Source organism: Amblyomma americanum, chromosome 9, assembly GCF_052857255.1.
Source record: "Amblyomma americanum isolate KBUSLIRL-KWMA chromosome 9, ASM5285725v1, whole genome shotgun sequence".
In the NCBI taxonomy this organism is placed as follows: domain Eukaryota; kingdom Metazoa; phylum Arthropoda; class Arachnida; order Ixodida; family Ixodidae; genus Amblyomma; species Amblyomma americanum.
The window spans coordinates 143,761,373-143,782,937 of record NC_135505.1 but is presented as its reverse complement, the minus strand read 5'-3'; the positions used below and the strand labels follow the sequence as shown (position 1 = coordinate 143,782,937).

Here is a 21,565-nt window from a genome sequence, read left to right as displayed (position 1 = left end):
TCAATTCACCAAGGAGCACTAAGCAAAACTCTAAAGAAAGCAAAGTTGAAAGAAACTGCATGTACAAAAAAAAAAAACTGAAAGAATTGAACTCATACAGTAGTTGCATCATGTAAAGGGCTAATTCATTCCATAGTTATTGAAAGGTTATGATATGTTAAGCTGAAAACTACAATGTATCACAGGTCGCAGTTTTTTCAAGGTAATACAAGAAGTTGCAACATTAATCAGTATGCATTACACAATGCACTCTACATATGTAAACAAGCAGGGGTGCACAGAACTACATCCCCTGTGTGCTGCAAAATAAAGAGCCATTCTTATCAATTATGCGAATCCATGCAAGCTTGAGAGATAATTTACAATGTAACAAGGACACCATGTCCATGCAATAAGAAAACAATCCTAAACACTAGCTCCGTAGCCATAACTACAGCTACTGACCCACTACACTGGATGAATGAAATGTTGACTGATGCATGACTAACAGAGGTACAATAATTTAATTTCCCAAACCCTCCTACCAAATTGCATTCAAACTCTGTAGATGAGATATTTGGTTGAAGGTTACATATGAAACCATATGAAGTTACATGCCTGTTTTGTTGAAAATAATTAAAATCAACAGTGCAAGGCAATGTCAGATTGTATTTGTAGAAATTTCAGAGGGCAAAATCACTCTCACTGCAGAAATTCAGTTCAGTCACCAGTAAAGAAAAGTGCCTGCCACTTTCCTCATCATTTCATTTTATCAGCATTTCGCCGACTTCAAAAAAAGATAGCAGCATGGAGTTAAGAAAAAATTGAATAGAACTGGAAGTGCACAATACAAGCTGAACTCACCAATACACAACTGTGTATTTTGATTTCATTTACGTATTTTGGTTTGACCTACACTTTGTTTGAATCAGGTTTAAACAAAACTTAGTACATTTGCACAAAAGTCATTGCCATACATCAGCTTTGCGAGAGCGAACTGGATGTAACTTTTAGGTGTGGGGAACCTTTGTGCCTGTCGATGGCAGCAAAGGAACAGGTTGTATTTTGTAAAAGAGGAAAGGAAGAATGTGACCTGCTGTTTTCTCTCTTATGTGACACCATGCTGGAAGCTCATTTATGTGTTAATCGGCCCATACAGTGTTACAGTGACTGGCACTAAAATAACTAATTTCACAAGGTGCAACTAATTATCCATGCTCGTGCAGATTTGTTCACCAAATGCTTACCTTGAGGTTTTCTATAGATGTCTTGTTGCCCTCCATCTGAATAATCTCACTGCTTTTCATGTCGATTTCCCTGCAAGAAAGTAGAGAAGCATCAGCACCATTTTTCATCACTGTTCTAAAGCGAAACAGCTCGCCAATGAAACAATTTGTTAAGCATTTAGATACCTGTGAAGGACCCACTCGAACACGCAGTGCTGTACAAAGTCAACGCATAATGCATTGATTCGCCTTGAGCAAATTGTAAGAATGTAAAAGCCTCATGAACTAGCCCTCTCAACTCAAGCGTGTAAGTTTTGATGACAAGAAAAATTAGTGCGCGAAGGCACTTTTTTCCTTTTCCCTGAGCCACACTTGCATTGCTTTGAACACATTTGCACACACACATCATGCGGACAGATGTGCATCACTGGCAAAGCTGTTCATCCCTAAATATTAAAATTAAAAAAAAAATTCAAGGCTATGTTTCTTGGTCCTGATTCTTTGTTGAGACTGTCTACATTTACTTCTTTTTGGATCTGGCTAGCAAAAAGATGATATTTTTTTACCAGGCTCAAGTTTGCTAAAGCATTTGCTTGTTTTACCTGTCCAAAGGCCTCAAAGTAATACTTGAGAAATTTCAAGCTCTGTTATTACCCCAACCACACTTTTATGTCCACCAAATTAAAACTGAGCTTAAAAAGTAATACACAAGCTCGCAATATAACAACGGCACTTATGGTTTAGGATATTTGGAGCAGTGCCTAAACATACTGGTTACACAAACAAGATGTAAAACTCCCCTATGGGTTCCATATGAATAAAAAAAATAAAAGCTGCATGCTAATTTGTTAAAATCTGAAGGTCTGCATAATCTAATATAAGCTGTTTGCAAAAACTAAACTATAAGAAGCCTTACTGACTGACATAATGTCCCCATGCCCTAAAGTACTGTTTGTTTAAGGGGAGTACATGAGGCAGCTACTTCCGGCAAAAATAGACTATAAAGCTTTAAACTTGTAAAATTAATAAAATCTGAACAGAAAGGTGTACAGATGTTAGGTTCAGGCACCATGCAGAAACGGATAGAGCACAAGGACACAGATCAATATGGCATGTGAGATCACAGAAGTGAAATAAGCACAGTGAATGTTCATCTCTCCCTTAGAATGCAAAATGTGCCAGTTAAACAAGGACATGAGAGAAGAAGGTGAAAGAAAGGCTACTCGGCATGTAAACTGCGCTGCATTTGGCTGCGCCCCCATTCGAGCAAGGCTCCTGCTTCCTGTCAGCTGTTCAGAGTGTTGGCCTTATCATGGCTTTTATTTTGGTTTCCGCAGAGAAGTTTTGCCCCTAGTTTCTGCACTTAAGCTACACTGGGTTGCATTTCACAGATGATTCCAGGCTGAGGCAGGTTAACGCCAAAGTGAGGAAATTTAGCCCAGGAAAGAATTATCACATCCACGAATGTTCAGTGCACTGTGAACTCATGACATGCACAGAATAATATAGACGGCAATGAAGACTACAGTTTCTGCACCGACTAATTCTACTGAAAAGCACCCTGGAGCTAGATTTCACCTAAAATGTTGAATAATTTTCAGCTCCTGTATGTACAGCGCTAGGCGAATTGTCATGTGGACTGTGCTTTCGAAGCGAATGTGAACAAGAATACATCATAGTAAGCAAAGCATTTTTCGGATACTACAGTGTGTCTCTAGGCTGTGAAACACTCAGTAAAAGAAACGTTACAATGCACAGAATAAAACCAGGGTAAATGAAACCAACAGAAGGTGCAACTAGCTTTTTTTGAGACTGAGCATTTCAAACAAATGAAGAAAATTAAGGAATCCAAGAACACATTTTCTGCTTGTGCAATACACACATGCGCATGTGTTTCGTGCTCTTACGGTGCGTGTATTATTAATGATGTGGCAGTCCTTGCGCTACTAAAGAGTATGAAAAACCAAAGCTTCCTTGGCCTGAACGTGGTGATCCGCGTTATTCGCAAAACATGATACATCAATGCCAGCGCTTCGAGCGCGAAGCATTGTTCGCAGCTCTGCCTTTATTCACGCTCGAACAAGGCGACTACATAAGCACGAACGTCTCGGCGGCGGTCAAACGTTTTGCAAACGTCTACCCCGAGTCATCCCAATTAACCTCTGGGTAGATTGATGCAATTTCTACGAAAAGCCTTCGGCGTAAAATTATTTAAGATGTAAAGCGCGTCTAACGGTTTTGTACAACTACGTTGTTCCGAAACATATGCGCTTGCTTTGCGCCACCGAGTTTCAAAACGCGCTCAGTCCGTAGACCCGCGCACGCAACACGCAAGATCCGAATATAGCGGGCTCATCACGCGCTGCATGCACCCCAAATCTGAAAGCGCGCCGCGCAGTTCTTGGTCAAATGTTGACACAACCCGCGAACAGAGCGCCCCGCGCACACAACCCAGTCGAGAGTGGTGCTCGCGGAACGAAAACGCCAAGGAAAAAAAAGAGAAGACAGCGAGCGTGTCGCGCAGGGTGCAGGAACGGCGCAACCAACAGCTGAAATCGGGAGCACAGGGCCGTTACTGCGAGCTCAAAGTTATGTTCTCGGCAAGTGTGTTTGTTATGCCAAGAGCACCTATTCACGGACCCCGCAAGAGCGAAAGCGCGCCGAGGTGAAGGCAGCGTGACAAGCGAAACGCAACAAAACAGCGCCCCGCAAAGAAAAGCGAAGCAGGTTTTCTTGGAGCTATGATACGCGCGCGTGAGTCACACACACACACGCGCACAACCCGCCGCGCAACAGAAAGTGTCTCACCTTTGATTAAAGGGCCTCGCACGTACGGCGACCTTCACTGACGCCATGGTCCCGTTGTCAAGTTCGCGGTCTGGTGCAAGAAACACGGAAACGGGTCAGCACAGCATGGAGATCAGCGGCGGCGGCGGCTCAGCTCCCCGCCGCAAGTCTACATAGCTCCTCCAACGACGACGTTGCGGAGCTCACAGCTGCTGTCGTTTCATGGGGGTGCCTGACAGCACGCACCGATGCTTGGGCGCTGCTTGCATTTGGCTCGCAAGTTGTGTGTTGCTCGGCGCTCAGCTGGGGCCGATGCGAGCGCGGCCTGGCGTTTCTCAAGGGCAACGCTCGTCAGTGTGGCCGCTCCAGAGTGTTGGCGTCGCTAGATTTGGCGTGAAATCGCGACGCGTGCGTAAAGGGCGGATGTGTCCCAAGGAGACACTTGCGCAGTTTGACGTTACGGCTGAGCGATTCCTTTGTGTCGATCGTGGTGCGTAGCGGGCGGTACAGGTTACGGGCGCCCGCGCTTATTTTCGCTCTGGGAATTCGCGGAAGCGTGCCAAAGAAATAAAGGTAAAAACCGACAACAAGCAATCGAAATACTATCTATTCATATCTCATTACTGCTGCATGCAATCTACAAAACTTGTAGTCACCGCCTGGTCATGGCCAATCCCCCTTGTGGGTATGCGCCATTTCTATGAGACCGACAAATTGGTACTCAGTCTTGTACAGCCGGCCAAATCTTTAGCTAGCGTGTGTGACGGCCGCGTTTTCCGTGCTCCTGCAGCTTATGACAGAGCAAACTTGCGAAAATATCAAATCTAAGCACAGGATCACTAATCCCGTGTTAATATTAAGCTTTCCGAAACTTTGCTTCGTCGCAAAGCTCAGAAAAAGCGGCCATTGCGCACGCTAGCTAAAGATTTGGCCACCTCTACCTGACACTCACTTGTTGTTGTTGTCCTTTCACAAGATGGCACTTTCTCACACTGAGGGATCGGGAGGCAGCCACTATCGTGTTCATTGCTTGCACTTTTTTTACCCTTGATGGAATGAACTTCATCTGTTGTAGATTTGAGCTGCACCATAGAGATTGCACTCTAACCTCGCGTGTTTTAAACCTCCATGATATTCCCATTTTGCAAGAGTACCGGTGTTGTGCCGATGAGATGAGAGAGCAAAATCTGTAGTTTCAGAATATCCAGCCGCTAGGACGATGTACTTTCAGTTGTAGAAGACATATAGTGCCCCAAGCTATTAACTCCCACGAAATGGAGTTAATTTGGTGTCAGAGAATACTGTCGCAAGGTGCAAGAACGGATTCTCAAAATTTTCGCTAAAGCTAGGTTTTCTCGCGGTGTTGCGCCGACAACCCTCTAAAAACGCAGTTAGCTGGTGGTGGTGAGAATTGTAAAGCGGTTTTGTGCAGTTTTAACCTAGAGCTAGGCTTTCCGCGTCCAGAGCAGCGGGCGCTCAATTGGTGAGAAGGCGCAGTTGGCTTTCGGTGCGAGAAAAGAGGTATATAATACATGCTAAAACTTTCTTGTAAACGCTTGAGGTTCTTATCGCCGTTGTACGCCTGAAGAGCTATACAAGAGCTCTTCGCATTTTTTTTAGGGATATCGTGTACAATCCTTTGAACCAATGAATAAAAGGTGCCAGCTATAGAACTAAGTAAATCAAAACTCAAGCATCACTTCAGCGTGCAGATGCTCCGAGCTGATACTATCAGGCGGTTATGAGGGTTGGAAAAGCTCGGAAAATGCTTTGCTCTGAGTGTACTCACGAACCGCACCGTCAAGGAAGGGATGAAAAAGGGGTTAGAGCAACGCAAGTAGGGGTCACGCATGCTCTAGAGCAGGCGTGTGGGGGTGGGGGGTTACTGAGTGGGTCTACCCCGCTTCTGCTCCGGACCTTGGTGTATTAACCTACCAACTCACAATGCACCCGCGCGGTGCAGATGGCCCTGGGGGCCTCTGGAGTCTAAAGTACGCGCTGTACCTAACTGCGCTCTGGTCAGGAATCATTTATGTGAACTGCAGATACACCACAGAGGCAAAGCAGACACACTTTCGGCAGAATCCATTCATTCTTGCAACACCTGAGGCACACATGTTTAAGCAGTGGCGGCCCGAGCACCACAAGTAGCCCGAGAGAGCCTGTCATCGTTTCGAAATGGCGGGTTTAAGAGGATACGAAGTCGACTTCCTCAGCACCGTACAGTCAGCTTTTCTGCAACACCGTTGTTCCACTGCGGTCTGTTCCCGGCAGGCTGGCAGCTGGTCGAGCTAAAGTGCCTTACTCTTCGTCTTCGCCTTCGTCGTCGGCGTCCTCGTTCTTCTGCCTTGCGACCTTAGGCGTTGCCTTCTTGGTCTGCTTCTTGGCGTGACCGGCGTTCTTGGCGGCCTTGGGCGTCTTGCGGTGGGTCGTGGCGCGCCGGGTCGTCTTCTTGACCTTCTTGGGTGTGGGACGGGGCTTCTTCTTGGTGGTATGAGGCGCCTTGCGGTTGGCCTTCTTCGCGACGTGCTTGGGCCCAACGTCGGCATGCACAGGAATCGCTTGGGCCTGTTGGATGGCCGCCTCTTGCTGGTGTCCCAGCGGCTTGAGGTCGGCCGCTTGCAGACGGTACTCCTGCTTGGGCCGGCGGTGCTTGTTGACGTTCTGCAGCGCGCTGCGCATGATGGCGATGCTGGCGAACGCCGTGGTGAGCGCGATCAGCATGATGGCCCCGCCGGCGAAGTAGAGGAGCTTCTTGTCGTGCTCCCGCGCAGCTGCCGCCGCGGCCGCCGGCGTCATGCCGGCGGCCTGGCGTGACTTGCTCGGGGCCCGCGTGGTGACGGCGGCGCTCGTACGGGGCTCAGGGAAACGTGGGGCGACGCTGCTCTTGCGCCTGGTGGCCGAATAGGCTTAGTCGAAACGAAGCCCCCAGGCTGCTGTTTCGGCTGCGAGATGCGGGGGCCGGCGGCGCACGCGGGCTCGGGCTCCTCCGGGGCGCGTGGATCGCCGCAGTCGTTCGTCTTCGTCCACATCGTTTTGCACCGATATGGTGCCGCTGAGAGAACGTTAGTTAATGACATATAAACTAGCTGAAACAAGAAGCAAACAGACTCAGACCTAATGAGGATGGCAGATAATTGGTTTACGGAAGGAGAAAAAGTCGCTATCAAGACAAGGGAATCATAGTCGTGGGAAAAAAACCGCTACTTCAAACAGGACGAAGACGAGAACTGCGCAAGACGAGCCCACTCCACAAATTCATCGAGGGCTATGTACTTTCGACCATGGACTTAACGCGACCTCTTAGCACCAAGCTCTTTCCGACGAATAAAACGTTCTACGATCAACCACAGGACGAGGGGTACAGTGCAGTTCCAGGATTTAGCGCTCGTCCTGTGCAGTTCGCGTCTTCGTCCTGTTTGAAGTCGCGTTTTTTCCCCCCACAAGTATGTCGAACCAACTGGCCCAAAAAACCTACCTTTGTTCAAACAGAACTCTGCAACGTAAATGGGGAAGGCTATGGTGCTGGGCTAGCTGGTTTTCAGATATCATGTGATACGTAGCGCCTCATTTGCAAGCGCTACTTATCACGTGATGTAAATGGGCATGTGTATTAAATATGTAAATGGAACAGGAATTAGGGGGCGCAGGGGGCTTGCCCCATTCCCTCTCCTCCCCATAAAATACTTGATTGGGGGGGGGGGGGGCTGTGTTCACTCTCTTGAGGAAGGGAACTACTGTTCTCTCACTGTTCTCTCGAGGAAGAGAACTGTAACAAACGCGAGCAAAACACCGGAACACGGTGCCGGCCCTCAAGGGTTGAGCTCCCCGTAGCAGTCTCGCCGCTCCTACCAGAAACCAAACCCACGACGACCTCGCCGCCGGCGCCAAGACCTTTCAACGCCCTCGCTCGCTGCGGCGACGCGGTGGGTGACCCGCTTCTTCCGTGTGGCCGCTTGTTCCCCGGATCTGCGCGCCCCTCGGCGCACAATGCAGCGTATAGGCCGTTAGCAGAACGTGATCCCGCATCTCCCGGGCGGCCAACGGTGGCAAACAAAGGGGGCTAGAGCGTGCCCTGAGAGCTACCGGGCAACGTCGACGCCCGGCGCGCTTAGCCGACGGAGTGGGAGGGCGCCGTGGACTCGGCAGGCAGCCGATGCTGGGTGGATTTATTTATTTATTTATTTATTTATTTATTTATTTATTTATTTATTTATTTATTTATTAATACCTCAAAGGCCCCATTGAAGGGGTATTACATGAGGGGGCGGAACTTCAGCAGTATATTTCTTCAATTGACGATCTGAATGACGATGAGTGGATCTGATCAACCATAGCGTTTGGCAAGTCATTCCAGTCCCTTGCTGTATGAACGCAAAATTAAGTCAGATGCGCAGATGTGCGGGCAGGGGGAGGGTAGACTGCCTTCCCGTGGTTTGTGCGATTGGAGATGCGATGTGCGGGGCTGATAATAAAGTTGAGATGTGGATGATGATAGAAATAATGAAACGGACAAAGTGTGGAAATTTTTCGGCGGTTCGCTAAAGTTGTGAGATGAGCATTCGTTTTAGTTGTAGATCTATGTTTTAGATGTATAGAAGGTAGGAGCGTCCCCTTTGAAACAGAGTGATGGCAGCTGCCGCCATGCTCAGCTCTATTTCCCGTTTATTTTTGTTTAACTGTATTGTAAGGTGTTATTAAAACTCGCCATTTTCTTAAATACGTCTGCGTTTTTTATGGAGGAAAAACGCTAAGGCGCCCGTGTGCTGTGCGATGTCAGTGCGCGTTAAAGACCCCAGGTGGTAGAAATTATTCCGGAGCCCTCCACTACGGCACCTCTTTCTTCTTTCACTCCCTCCTTAATCCCTTCCCTTACGGCCCGGTTCAGGTGTCCGCCGATATATGAGACAGATACTGCGCCATTTCCTTTCCCCAAAAAACCAATTATTATTATTATTATTATTATTATTATTATTATTATTATTATTATTATTATTATTATTATTATTACACTTCTAACCTTGTGTCACCTCTCTGTGTTTGAGCCACCAATCTTTCCATCCCTTTCTGCTACTTTCCACCGCAGAATTATTTACATGACCATTGTTATCTCTAAACCCTGGGCTTCAGGTAGAGTGACTGTGCCTGCATCGACATCGGGATGGATACCATCACATTTGAGTATGAGGTGTTCTGTTGTTTCTACATATTTTTGTTGTTGTTAGCCTTTGAGAAGATGGCCCATACCCACACTGGGGGATCGGCCAAGTATCGGCAGGCAGAGGTTGCTATTCACCTGTAGTCAGTTAAGAAAAAAGAAAAGCACGCTGGAAAGCAACACCGCGGTGGAATCTACCACAAGAAGGGTCTATAGATTTACCACACATCAACTTCGTTAAATTTCTTTTTGTAGCTGCGCGTTTGTAGTTGCAGCTTTGGACAGAGGCGCCACCTCGCGACAGTCGCCGACCGCTTGAACTTTTCCGGCCGTTGCATAGTGTATGACGCGTTTGTACATGATTTTTTTCCGAAAAAGAAAGATCCCTGAGTTAAGGGGTTAGAAAAAGTCCCTATACACACGCGAAACGCTAGGTTCAACGGTATTATAAAGGCAAGTGATTAAACAGAAAGTCAGGCTAGTTGGTAATCGGTTTTTTGGGGAAAGGAAATGGCGCAGTATCTGTCTCACATCTCGGCGGACACCCGAACCGCGCCGTAAGGGAAGGGATAAAGGGGGAGTGAAAGAAGAAAGGAAGAAAGAGGCGCTGTAGTGGAGGGCTCCGGAATAATTTCGACCACCTGGGGATCTTTAACGTGCACTGACATCGCACCGCACACGGGCGCCTTAGCGTTTTGCCTCCATAAAAACGCAGCCAAAAGGCTACTTGGTGCTTTTGATAAACTGGCTGCAACATGGTCCCCTGGGCATATTTTCGTTTTCCCTTCTGTTTTTTTTTATCGCTTGTTATCAGTTTGCAGCCAGCTAGTAGAAAGGCATTTACACACCTCTTCGCTTTTTTTTTGCCGGAATTTCCGTAGAAGTTATTCTATCGAGTTTATATTTTTCTTGGTCCAGGCTTACCTGGGTGGCATTGATAACCAGTCCTCCTACAATGCCATGTTGTATGCAGTGTGGTGGTTTGAATTTTCCAAAAAGAGCTCTTCCTGTGCGTTCCCATGTTTCCCTCGTTGGACGGCTGCGTACATTGGTGCAAGCACGAAGGAGGCGGTTGCGAAAGCTTTCCGCACCTGCTCGCTACAGCAGGAAACAGCAAGTGCCTTGACTTAATTGTGTACGCAATGGAAAGATCAGCATATGACCATGTAATAACCTACGCTAACTTTAGGCTTACATGTGGGATATTTATTGTCATTCATGTGACCTTGGACTTCCCTTACAAAAAATTATATAGACAGTCTATAGACTGTTTATAGACTTCTGTCTATAAAGTCTATAGACTGTCTATAGACAAATCCTAGAGTAGTATATAGGCAATACAAATCCTATAGACAGTATATAGACAATCTATATATTTATGGCCATGCACTTTTAGTAGACGTTTGTCTATAGATGGTCTATTGACTACGAATAGACAAACATTAATACCTAAAGGAAGGAAATAGAATCTATAAGGAGTCTATAGACTGTCTATAGACCATTTTTTAAGGTTTGGAGTGTTATGCAGCTGAACTCTTCAGTGTGGACGTAAAAGTGTTGCCGCTGAAGTCAGACGCAAAGTCAGGTCTGCGAAAATCTGGCTTGTTGGCTCCGGAACTCAATTTTGTGTTTAAATAACCAAGCGGAGCTTATATATGTTAGCGCATAACATATAAAGTTTCTGACTCCCGCTAGAGTATAGTTTCCAGCTTTAATATCTAGAGCGAGACAGATTAGGACAATCAGTCAATTCTGTCTGTCCTTGCATAGATGTAAAAAAAAAAACTGCGAAAGATGTTTCAGCCAATCCGTGGAAAACTCAGCCGCACGACTTTCAAAGAAAGATATTTTTGGACTTGGTATAGCTTGCAGACGTACCGTTTTTAGTGTCTGTAAGTAATCATGCAACGGGGTTTCTTTCTTTTCCGTATAGTGGAACAAATCTGTATGAGGTAAGAAGAACCTTTGTCGTTTTTATGGAGGAAAAACGCTAAGGCGCCCGTGTGCTGTGCGATGTCAGTGCACGTTAAAGATCCCCAGGTGGTCGAAATTATTCCGGAGCCCTCCACTACGGCACCTCTTCTTTCTTTCTTCTTTCACTCCCTCCTTTATCCCTTCCCTTACGGCGCGGTTCAGGTGTCCAACGATATATGAGACAGATACTGCGCTGTTTCCTTTCCCCCAAAACCAATTATTATTATTATTATTATTAAGAACCTTTGTCCTCACCTTAGGAGACCTTTTGGTCTCTAGAGGCGCCGTAAGGACTCCGCTGTATGGTTGACTTGTTACTTTTGGCAAAGGTTATGCAGTGGTTTTTTCTTTTTTTTTTACTATGGGAAAATCCACGGTTACTCAGCTCTTAGCGCTAGTGCAGCATGAAGCTAATGATACGGGAGTACGACATGCGCATGAACGGTGAAAATAAAGACAGGGACTACAAACAAAACGATGTTGAGGACTGCACGGCTGTAACTGCGACTGTTCCAGTGTGCATATGTGAGAATGTCGTTGCCAGACAGAACGTGAAATAATGCAGCGTCATGCCACGCAGGGTGTCCTCAATGGCTCCTTTTCAGAACGGTATGCCAGATTAGACCTCCTCGAATACATCAACCCCTCACAGTGTAAACATGTCCAACATTCTATAGACAAAATTTTGAAAATTGTAAAATTGTGAGACAGTGTTATTGAAATACTGAAAGTAATGGTCCATTCTTCTGATATATAGCAAAATATTTCTTTTAGCTTCCATCGACCGCATCGAACATTTAAGACTGCCATAGAAAACCAATGAGGAACGCTTTTGACGATAACAAAAACGTTAATAGGAAAAAAAAATACAAGACTGCCGTCGGGTGATCTGCGTATGTATTGATTGCTATAGTGAAATCTTACATTATATGAAAAAAATTGCTTTCATAGACGGTTTCCCGTTAATAATAATACTAATTAGTTTTTTGGGGAAAGGAAATGGCGCAGTATCTCTCTCATATATCGTTGGACACCTGAACCGTACCGCAAGGAACGGGATAAAGGAGGGAGTGAAAGAAGAAAGGAAGAAAGAGGTGCTGTAGTGGAGGGCTCCGGAATAATTTCAACCACCTGGGGATCTTTAACGTGCACTGACATCGCACAGCACACGGGCGCCTTAGCGTTTTGCCTCCATAAAAACGCAGCCGCCGCGGTCGGGTTCGAACCCGGGAACTCCGGATCAGTAGTCGAGCGCCCTAACCACTGAGCCACCGCGGCGGGTAGGTTTCCCGTTGAGAAATGCTTTTGGCCAGAATTGCTGGGCATGCTGTACTTACCGGCTATTCACTAATTCACAGGAAGCTTACAGATCATGCCAAAACACTGACCCATCTACAGTACTGGTCAGACAACTTCGGCTCTGCTGTGCACAGCTTCCGTGCCTGGGTCCCGATTTTCACTTGTAGACAGGATCCATCCGAAACCACTTAGGCATACCAGGAAACGAACGCGCGCATCGACCAGGGTGCGCCGCCTTCCTGTCCGCGCAGTCGAAACTATCCGAGGAAGACCTCAACGGGCTTCCGAGGACAAGTCGCTGGGATACATTGCCACGGAATTAAATTATGTTTTTTCTTCTTAGTTTATCGCTACTCGCTCGCCGGCTTTATCACTTTCTGCTTGCCGCTCTATAGCTAGGTGCGGTCATAGTATCGTGGACAGGTGCACCCGCTTCTGAGGTTTTCGAGAGTGCTCTCGAAGATGCAGGAACGTTATCTAGAAAGTTCCCAGACATCTTTAAATTGAGCGTGGTCAGGAGCGGCGATCGTTCTGATCCCCGACAAGTGTCGAGTGCAGCAGCCACTATCACTGCCTCTTAAGACTCTTTCTGTTAGTCACAAGGTCTCCCGAATGAACAGCGTTCTTTGGACGGCTTCTGGAGTCTTCCTACGTGTCTATCGTCACTGCCTGGCCCATTATACTCTGTGGTACGGACCGAGACACTTTATTTTTATTTTTAATGAAAAAGGAAATGTACTCGCGGGGACTGGGTTCGACGTATGGGTCGTTTTGTGGACAAAACAAGCGGCCAGTTTTGGACCCCTTTTCCAGCCACCGCCCCGCTGGGGCAGAGGTCACCGACAGAATGGTTAACCGGTTAATCATCTTTAGCAGCCATCATGCCTGAACAAGATTCATCCTCCCCATCCTGACACCCTTCCCGCTTCGGGCCCTCCTCCCCCTCACCGGGCCTTCCTATATAAACCCTATATATAGAAAGCCCCTTCCTATAGAAAGCCCTATATAAACCCCGCCAATGATGAATGCTTTGCCCAGACGAAGACAAGTCTTCTTGTCGAAACGTTGGCAACCACCCTGAGGCTCTCCCCCCCCCCCCCCCCCCCTGTTCAATTTGTGCATGAAACATTGTTACCGGGCGCATATCATGAAGTTCTCAGGGAGAGACCACAGTATAGATCTACACCTCATTTCTTAATACTGCGAGTTAAGTCGAGAGGATGGCACCATGACGCAGTAGAAAGCGGGGCGCCTTTAAAGCGGCGCTGGCCGCCCCTTATACTTAGCCGTACAGCTCAATCGAAGGAAGGGAAAAACATCAAGGACATGTTGTTCCCTGTTGTCGACTATTTTCTAGCTGAACGACTGACACTGTTTCGGTCTAACGAGGAAGGAAACTTCGCTGTACATTTTCAATGGCAAAGCGACGGCCACGATTGAGGATAATTTCATGAGATCGAAGATTAGGCTTATACGAGAGCGAAAACAGAAGCCAGGAAGTTACTCAAAGAGCTAAGCTTAGAGAAGCTTGAAAAATACAGTCATATAGTGCGTAAAGGCGACAAGTAGCACTTTTTGTTTTTTACGACATACGCCCACAAAATTTATTACAAAAATATAGTAGCAACTTCTTCAAAGCAGTGAAGTTGGCTACATTGAAATCTCATCCGGTACGGCACTAAGCTCGGAGAACTAGACAGTTTCCATTAAAAAAAAGAAAAGGCTTAAATTGCAAGTTAAGCCTCTTTAGACATTCAAGAGCTGTACTTCATGGTGTCGCATTAGAAGCTGCAGTTTCTTAACAGCGCGATTTTGTTTTGGATGTTAATATGGTTCGTTTCCAGAACCTGCGCGGCTCCTTAGTTGAGGGATTCGGGAAGTTCTTGTAGTCTGCCTGCTATCGATAACGATTTATTTAAGCATGGCGGACTAACAGGGAGGGAAAGATGATGAACTAACAGTGAAGAATTGACAGCCGGTCGGCGTCATATATACGGCTTCTCTGTTGCGATTTCTCAACCCGATCGGGCGGCCTAAAAACCAACTTGTGAATCTTTGGATGTCGCAATACTTCCACCCACGTGATTCGACTCTTATCTGCATGTAGTAAAATAGTGCAAGTCCATCTTTCTTGGGCGCCAGTTTTATAAGTGAGGCCACTGAGCAATATTGCAAGATATACTGTAATTAACATATTGATGGAATTGGTCTACTAACCTTCCAATGCATAGAAAAAGCTTACTCTTAACGTTTCTCCTGAGCTTGCACCGAGTAGTTAAGACTGCTATAGAAAACAAATGGTGTGAGTTTCTAAAACTAAATAACAGAAAACTACAAGCGCCCCGAGGAGGGTTGTGTGGATATATTGATTGTTATGGGGTAGTGTTACAAGATGCGAAAAAAAATGTTCATAAGCAACTTTTCACTGATGAAAAAAAGCGCTCGACCAGAATTACTGTGCAGGAGCTATGGTTTCAGCGAATTGCCTGACCGCCTCCGGGAGCTAAAATGCTCCCTTTCCGATCAGTGCGTTAGCTCTAGTTTCCTTGGCAAGAGTGACTAACTGGTGGATGGACCTGTTACCATGCTCGGTTCAGACAGGCTGCCAATTTTTGGCTGGTTGTGATTGGCCAGCGAACCAGTCGACGAGTAACGCGATTAGTCGGTTATTGATCGACGTGACTGTCGTTCGTGCTCTGCCAGTGAAGAAGAGCTAATTATGTGAATATAAAAAGATGTTTCAGTAAAACTTCTTTTTGGGCTAGTTGGTGCATCTTGAACCAAGGAAAAGGAGCAGCGCAAAAGCATGCAACCACAAAAGAAGAAAGGTCAACACACAAGCGTTTGCGTCTTGTCCTTTCTTCTTTTGTGGTTGCATGCTTTTGCGCTGCTCCTTTTCCTTGGTATAAAAAGATGTCGGAAGTTAGGCTTTTATCGAATGACCACGGTTCTGTGGAGCGGCAACGGACTTCAGGTCATTCAGGTGATTGTTTATCACATAGACACGTGGAGTTGTGTGATGAGGAGATTCGCTTCGTCCAGTCAGGGAGCAGGCTAACGTAAGATGAGAGGGAGGTCGGTGACGCACAGGACTGTACGAAAAAACAGTATCTTCAGACCCTCAAGTCCGCAACCCGCCCAACCCTACTGCGATTAGTGATTAAAAGAGCCCAACTTGCGACATATTTTTGTACTTTCATAGTTTGCTCTTCCATACGGAGACGACTCTTCAAGCTGTCATACTGGCATTGTCTGGCCCATAGCTTTGTATGCTGCTTGTTAGCGGTCGCATTACTTACACGCCACGCGGACCCAACACGCCAGCACGAGACACTTAACGCCCCTGCGCGGCGACCACGAGGCGCCCCTCATCCGGCTCTCTTTCCGGCTCACGAGGTGAGCGCAGAGCGGAACAACGCCGGTGGGGGGGGGGGGGGGACTGCTTTCGAGCCACGCTGACTGGCGATCGGCTGCACATCCATTCTGAAGCCTGTCTAAACACAGACCCCGTGGCCCAAGACATTCGACTCCGTGCCACATAAACCACGCGTTCACGAGGGCTGCCCGCCTCCGTACTACGAACTCCTAAATTTCCCAAGACTCGGCATCACGCGAGCGACGAACAACGACGTAACGTGAGTCGTCGACAGGCGCGCTGCGAGACTCCGAGCTTCGAGCGAGAGCATTTTCCCAGGGAGACGAACGAGAGACGCCGACGAAACGAGACGCGTCAGCACGGTCCTCCCAGCTCTGCAGATCCTTCGAACCTACTACGTATTAATGAACCAGTTCGTTTTACCCTTGTATCCTTAAGCTCAAATAAACCAGTTTGCTTTTAATCGAGAAGAATCCGGCCACTCCTTCGCTGACATGATAATGAAAAAACAAGTCATTATTAACATTAAAAATGGCATGTTTATTTTTATTTCCTGAAAAAAGAAGCTTCTGACTGGTATCTTAAGACTGCGTAAACGACTAGTGCCATTGAATCACAGTCGACTAGCCATAATTAATAATTTATGCTTTCTATTTTGCAGCGAAAGCTTCACTACGCTAGGTAAACCCGATTTCGCCGTGCGTTGCCGGTTGACCTTCAAGTGAGCCAGAGGTCAAGCGTGGCTATAGCAAAGTTGGGCGAGTTGGATTCACGATGAAAAAATAGCGCAAAAGGAACACAAGGGACGGAAAGGGAACGACGCAGACAAGTGCTATCTATAGCCCTTCTTACCATATATGCTTCACTATGGTGTCGCACCACCTGACCTTTGACCTTGACCTTTGTCCTTTAGATTCACCAGTAGAGGGCGGCAGAATAGGCCACAGCGTTCATTGTGTGACCAACCTCTCGCGATAAACATTAATTTAACTGCGACCTGGCAGGGTGAGCGCGCTGCCTATCCAGTGTACGGAACGCACTCAACGTTACAGACGCCAAGGCGCGTCTACTTGCCCGATACCGCACAGCTTTCACTCTCTAACCATGTTGGTGGTGATATCCGATGCTTGATTTAATATCTGCTGCGGGTCCTCGGACCCAAGATATTAAACTTATTTTTGGAATATGGCGGTGTGCTCGGCTTGAAGCACTCTGGTACGGGTCGGCCCGGTATTGCACTGACTCCGGGAACAGCCCGGCGCTTATTAGCGCGCGCCTTTCCTTTCTATCTTTGCTCTCCTATCCTTAATAATAATAATAATAATAATAATAATAATAATAATAATAATAATAATAATTGGTTTTAGGGGAAAGGAAATGGCGCAGTATCTGTCTCATATATCGTTGGACACCTGAACCGCGCCGTAAGGGAAGGGATAAAGGAAGGAGTGAAAGAAGAAAGGAAGAAGAGGTGCCGTAGTGGAGGGCTCCGGAATAATTTCGACCACCTGGGGATCTTTAACGTGCACTGACATCGCACAGCACACGGGCGCCTTTATCCCATCCTTTAACTTTCCCACTTTCAGCACGCGGCAGAGAGCGTGGCTCGGCTTAAGCCAGTAGGCAGGCCCGTGCACTTTCCTTTTCTTTCTTCCTATCAGCAACAGCAACAGCAGCTAACCAGGTTCATCAGTATAGTTAAAGCGCAGCTAATTGTTTCTGAAGAAAACTTCCGATGGTACATTTCGGTCGTTTTAATTCGTTTCGAAAATGACGCTTAGCCCTTTCTAGACTACATATGACTGCGACAGGACGAGTCCGCCCAACTTCTACGGAGATCGCCGCGACGTCAGCGGGGGCCGTATATGCGCGACTACGTGTTCGCGCCGACGCGTCCACAGTTCAAGGCCGGGCAGGTTGTAAAAATTGCCCATTGGTCCGGCCCTCAAAGGTCCGCCGGCTCTCAGAGAGCACACCGACTCCGCGCCGATCAGATAGCGTCAGAAAAAAAGAGGACGCTGAGCGTCGACTTACCGCCGGAGATATCCGCTCGCATACACTTAGCGGATGAAAATAGCCGCTCTCTCGGATAGGAAAGCAAAACAGAACAAAAAAAGAAACAAAAACTCCCGTCGGCGCTATAACATGCAGGGCCTGACGGACGATAAAGTGGGTTACCGCTCTGTAGCGAGAGTGAGAGCAGACTTGATATCGTATTTCTGTTCCCTAGGACGCTTGTATGCATGCATGGCTTGACCGAGCAAAGCAGTGGTCTGCGTTGCTTCAGGTTACGTTTTGACTGGGTGGTACAGGCTCGGGACGTAAGCTTTAGGTCCACGTACACCATCCTTCTCCCTTGCTCGTTTCTAGATTGAATGTACCGTATTTACACGCATATAACTCGAATCAATTTATTACACAAGTGCATATTCTGCGGCTTGTATACGCCCTATTTTCACGCATTTCAGCTTTTGCGCTGCAGATCTTACCCTCGCAAAAAAAAAAAGAAGTCAAAGTTCAAGCCCACTCGGATAACCCTAAAGGCCAGCAATGCTTTTAGAGGCATACACCGGCATACTTTGTCATGTACAGTATGTGTCATACTTATAGGTATGTGCCATACTTGGAGGTATGACACTTTGAGGTATATCATACATAAATGTATGAATAAATGCGTAACCGCCGCGCTTCGCCGTAGCGCGGCGGTTAACATTTCCGTGTTCCCTTTAAGTACGGCACATATGTACACCGCTAGCCGCGTTTACACGAATGCGACAGAAGTCGACTCCAGTCCACTTTATTAGGGAAAGTGCAAAGAGGTCGAGGGAGAGAGTAGAGGACGAGTGACGCCCTTACCTCTCGAAACCTGATCTTTCCGTCAAAAAGTGGACTGGAGTCGACTTCAGTCGTATTCATGTAAACGCGGCTACATACTTGGCCGCGTAGGTAGGACGTTGCATATCCAGGCTATCGCCTATAGAACAACAGGAAGACGATAAACAAATAGAAGAGGCGAGGAAGATAGCCTCGACAGAATGCAGAGAACAACAACAACAACAGAATGCAGAGGCTTCTCTGCAGGCAGTCGGTGGGGTGTATTTCTGCAGTACTCGCATCCCGCGTTTATCGTGTGCAAGCGCAAAACTTTTTCTGAGTGAACAAATAAAAACTTCGCATATAGGTCGGTCTATGCGTAGAAGGTCGACCGGCAGCAGAGATCATCTGCCGGAATAAGAACAACTTCTGTATTTCTAAACCTCTTTTCTTAGGTTCTCTAAAAAAAATTACTTTTATGCTCCGTCATCACTCGCAGTGTAATTATACGCCTGTTATAAAAGCTCGAGAGAGCGCCGTTCGGGCGTTTTTTTTTTCTCGTGATGAATTGATCTCGTGCACTTAATTGCCCGTGTACTACAGATCGATTTATAATGTTGGCATCTTCATTGTTTTTCCCGTGATGTAAAACTAGCCTATACAGCTAGGGCCAAGCTATTCTTGGAACGGCCTAAATATGCACGCCACGACATTCGATTGCACAAACAGTTCGATGAGCAGCTTTCTTCCGGCGACTGTTCCTGTTGCCGCTCTATTTGACGAACCTTCATTAGGGCCACTTCGGAGAGTCTTGTACCGAATGGACCCGGAAACGGCCTGCCATTAGCAGCAAAAGTTGCGAGCTGCCACCGTTTCCGGAATTAGTACTAAGAACACTCGTGATTGTATCCGCCGTGACCTCTTGTTTTGTTTTTTCCCTCATCGTGTGCAGATGCTGTTTTCGGAACTTTTTCTACAGGACTCTGAGCAAGAGTACGCCTATGTGAGAGTGTAAAGGGACCCTTACAAAAATTCTTTAGACAGTCCAAAGTCTTTTGTTTATAAATTCTACAGGATCTCTATACACAAACCCTGGAGAACAGTATATATAGGCAATACAAATCCTACAGACAGTCTATGGACAATGACCAAACACTTTTAGTAAACTTTTGTCGATAGACAGTCTATATACTATGAGTAGACAAAAGGAATATCTATAGGAAGGCAATATAGTATATAAAAAGTCTATAGACTGTCTATAGACCACTTTGTAATGGTCGAGTGAGCTGTCCTCTAGCGCACCCACTTTTATAAAAGGGAGTTCTCTACAAAACTCTCTCCTGGCGCTCATTGACTGGTGTTTCAGTTAAGTTGTTTCTCTCTCTCTCTCTCTACGAAACTACACAAAAGCGACAACTTCGTCATTTTTAGTAGTACGGGAAGGGGCAGTCTTCTGCCCTTCCGAACAACTGAAGTGGTGGTTTAGGCATCATTTTGCATCGTTTTCCAATGTAACCCGCTTTCGTTACGGTGAAGAAACACCGTCCCTGTGTGGGACTCCCTTTTGTTTCTACAAGAGAGGTGGTGTAGTGGTTTGAGCATCCGTTCCGCATGCGAGAAGGGCGTGGTTCGAATCCCAATTCCACCCGGTACGTGGTGCTGGGCTCCTATGAGGTGGAATGCTTGGAAAATGAGTATTAGATCCCATTTTGTGTAGACCCTAAAACCGCTTGTGCCGTAACAACCTTTGGCCAAGAGGGCATTCTCAAATAACAATTGGTCGCACCTGTCGTGTCTTCTCATACAAGCTAGGGCGAAAGCTACAAAAAAGAGGAAGCAGTGAAGCTTCCCACTCTGTGTTCGCCGCGTTTGGGTTGGCGGTGAAAGACGTTCATTTTAGTTTTTTTTCTGTCCTCTCCCTATGACAGTAGAGGGACTTTCTCGCAGGCTGCTCTTCGCAAAGCGCACACATATACCACAATGAATGAATGAATGAATGAGTCTTCGCCGGCGCAGCAGTGTCGCCAGTCCTGATAGAAGGCCTTGTTCTGTAATAGATTTTCTTCATCTCATAGACCATTTACTCCACATGTAATTGAGCTCAATTATTATGTGTCCTTAACCAAAAGCCCACTAAGTTCGCGCATCAGCGCAACAGGTGTGACGAAGAATAGAAAAAAAAATGGCTGGGGTTCAATGCGGCTTGAATGAGCGAGAGCTCTTAAGCATGGTCTCCACTGTAGCTTGGGCCATACCACTGCGCACTTAAATTCGGTTTGACCTTGCGAGGCATTAAAGGTCATTGTCGATGTGATGCCACTGTCTCAAATCAAATGTCAAGGTCAGGTACCCAATGGTCATAGTCATGTGATCACGTGGTCATACTACCAAAGTTTGGGCCATGCCACTAAGGAATTAAATTCGGTTTGACCTTGTGAGACATTCAAGGTCACTGTCGATGTGTCCACTGCCTCAAATCAGATGTCAAGGTCAAAGGTCGAGATCAGGTGCGCAGTTGTCCTATGATCGCATGGTGATACTACCATAGCTTGGACCATACCACCACGCAGGTAAATTCGGTTTGACCTTGTGAGGCATTCAAGGTTATTGTCGATGTGTCTACTGTCTCAAATCAGATGTCAAGGTCAGGTACCCAATGGTTATAGTCACGTGATCACGTGGTCATACTACCAAAACTTGGGTCATACCACCAAGCAGTTAAATTAAGTTTGAACTTGTGAGGCATTCAAGGTCATTGCCGATGTGTCCACTGTCTCAAATCAGATGTCAAGGTCAAAGGTCGAGATCAGGTACCCAATGGTCGTATGATCGCGTGGTCATACTATCATAGCTTGGGCCTACTACCATGCAGTTAAGTTCGGCTTACCTTGTGAGGCATTCAAGGTCATTGTCTCATCCACATCGAAATCGGAAGTTGTACCCCGAGGAGTA

At 46.7% G+C, this 21,565-nt stretch overlaps 1 protein-coding gene across 2 annotated transcripts in view; it reads right to left on the bottom strand.

The window, feature by feature from the left end:
* Positions 1-4,263, bottom strand: part of Klp98A (kinesin-like protein 98A) — a 48,867-nt gene extending 44,604 nt beyond the window's left edge. Inside the window, exons 1-2 of one of the 2 annotated variants that reach the window (XM_077637876.1) lie at positions 4,014-4,263; positions 1,227-1,296 (exon numbers count right to left, since the gene is read on the bottom strand). In XM_077637876.1, the coding sequence (XP_077494002.1) occupies positions 1,227-1,296; positions 4,014-4,060 (117 nt within the window). In that variant the 5' untranslated portion in view covers positions 4,061-4,263. The remainder of the gene's footprint in view (positions 1-1,226; positions 1,297-4,013) is intronic. The other variant, XM_077637875.1, reaches the window with a different exon arrangement.
* Between the last annotated feature and the right edge of the window lie 17,302 nt (positions 4,264-21,565).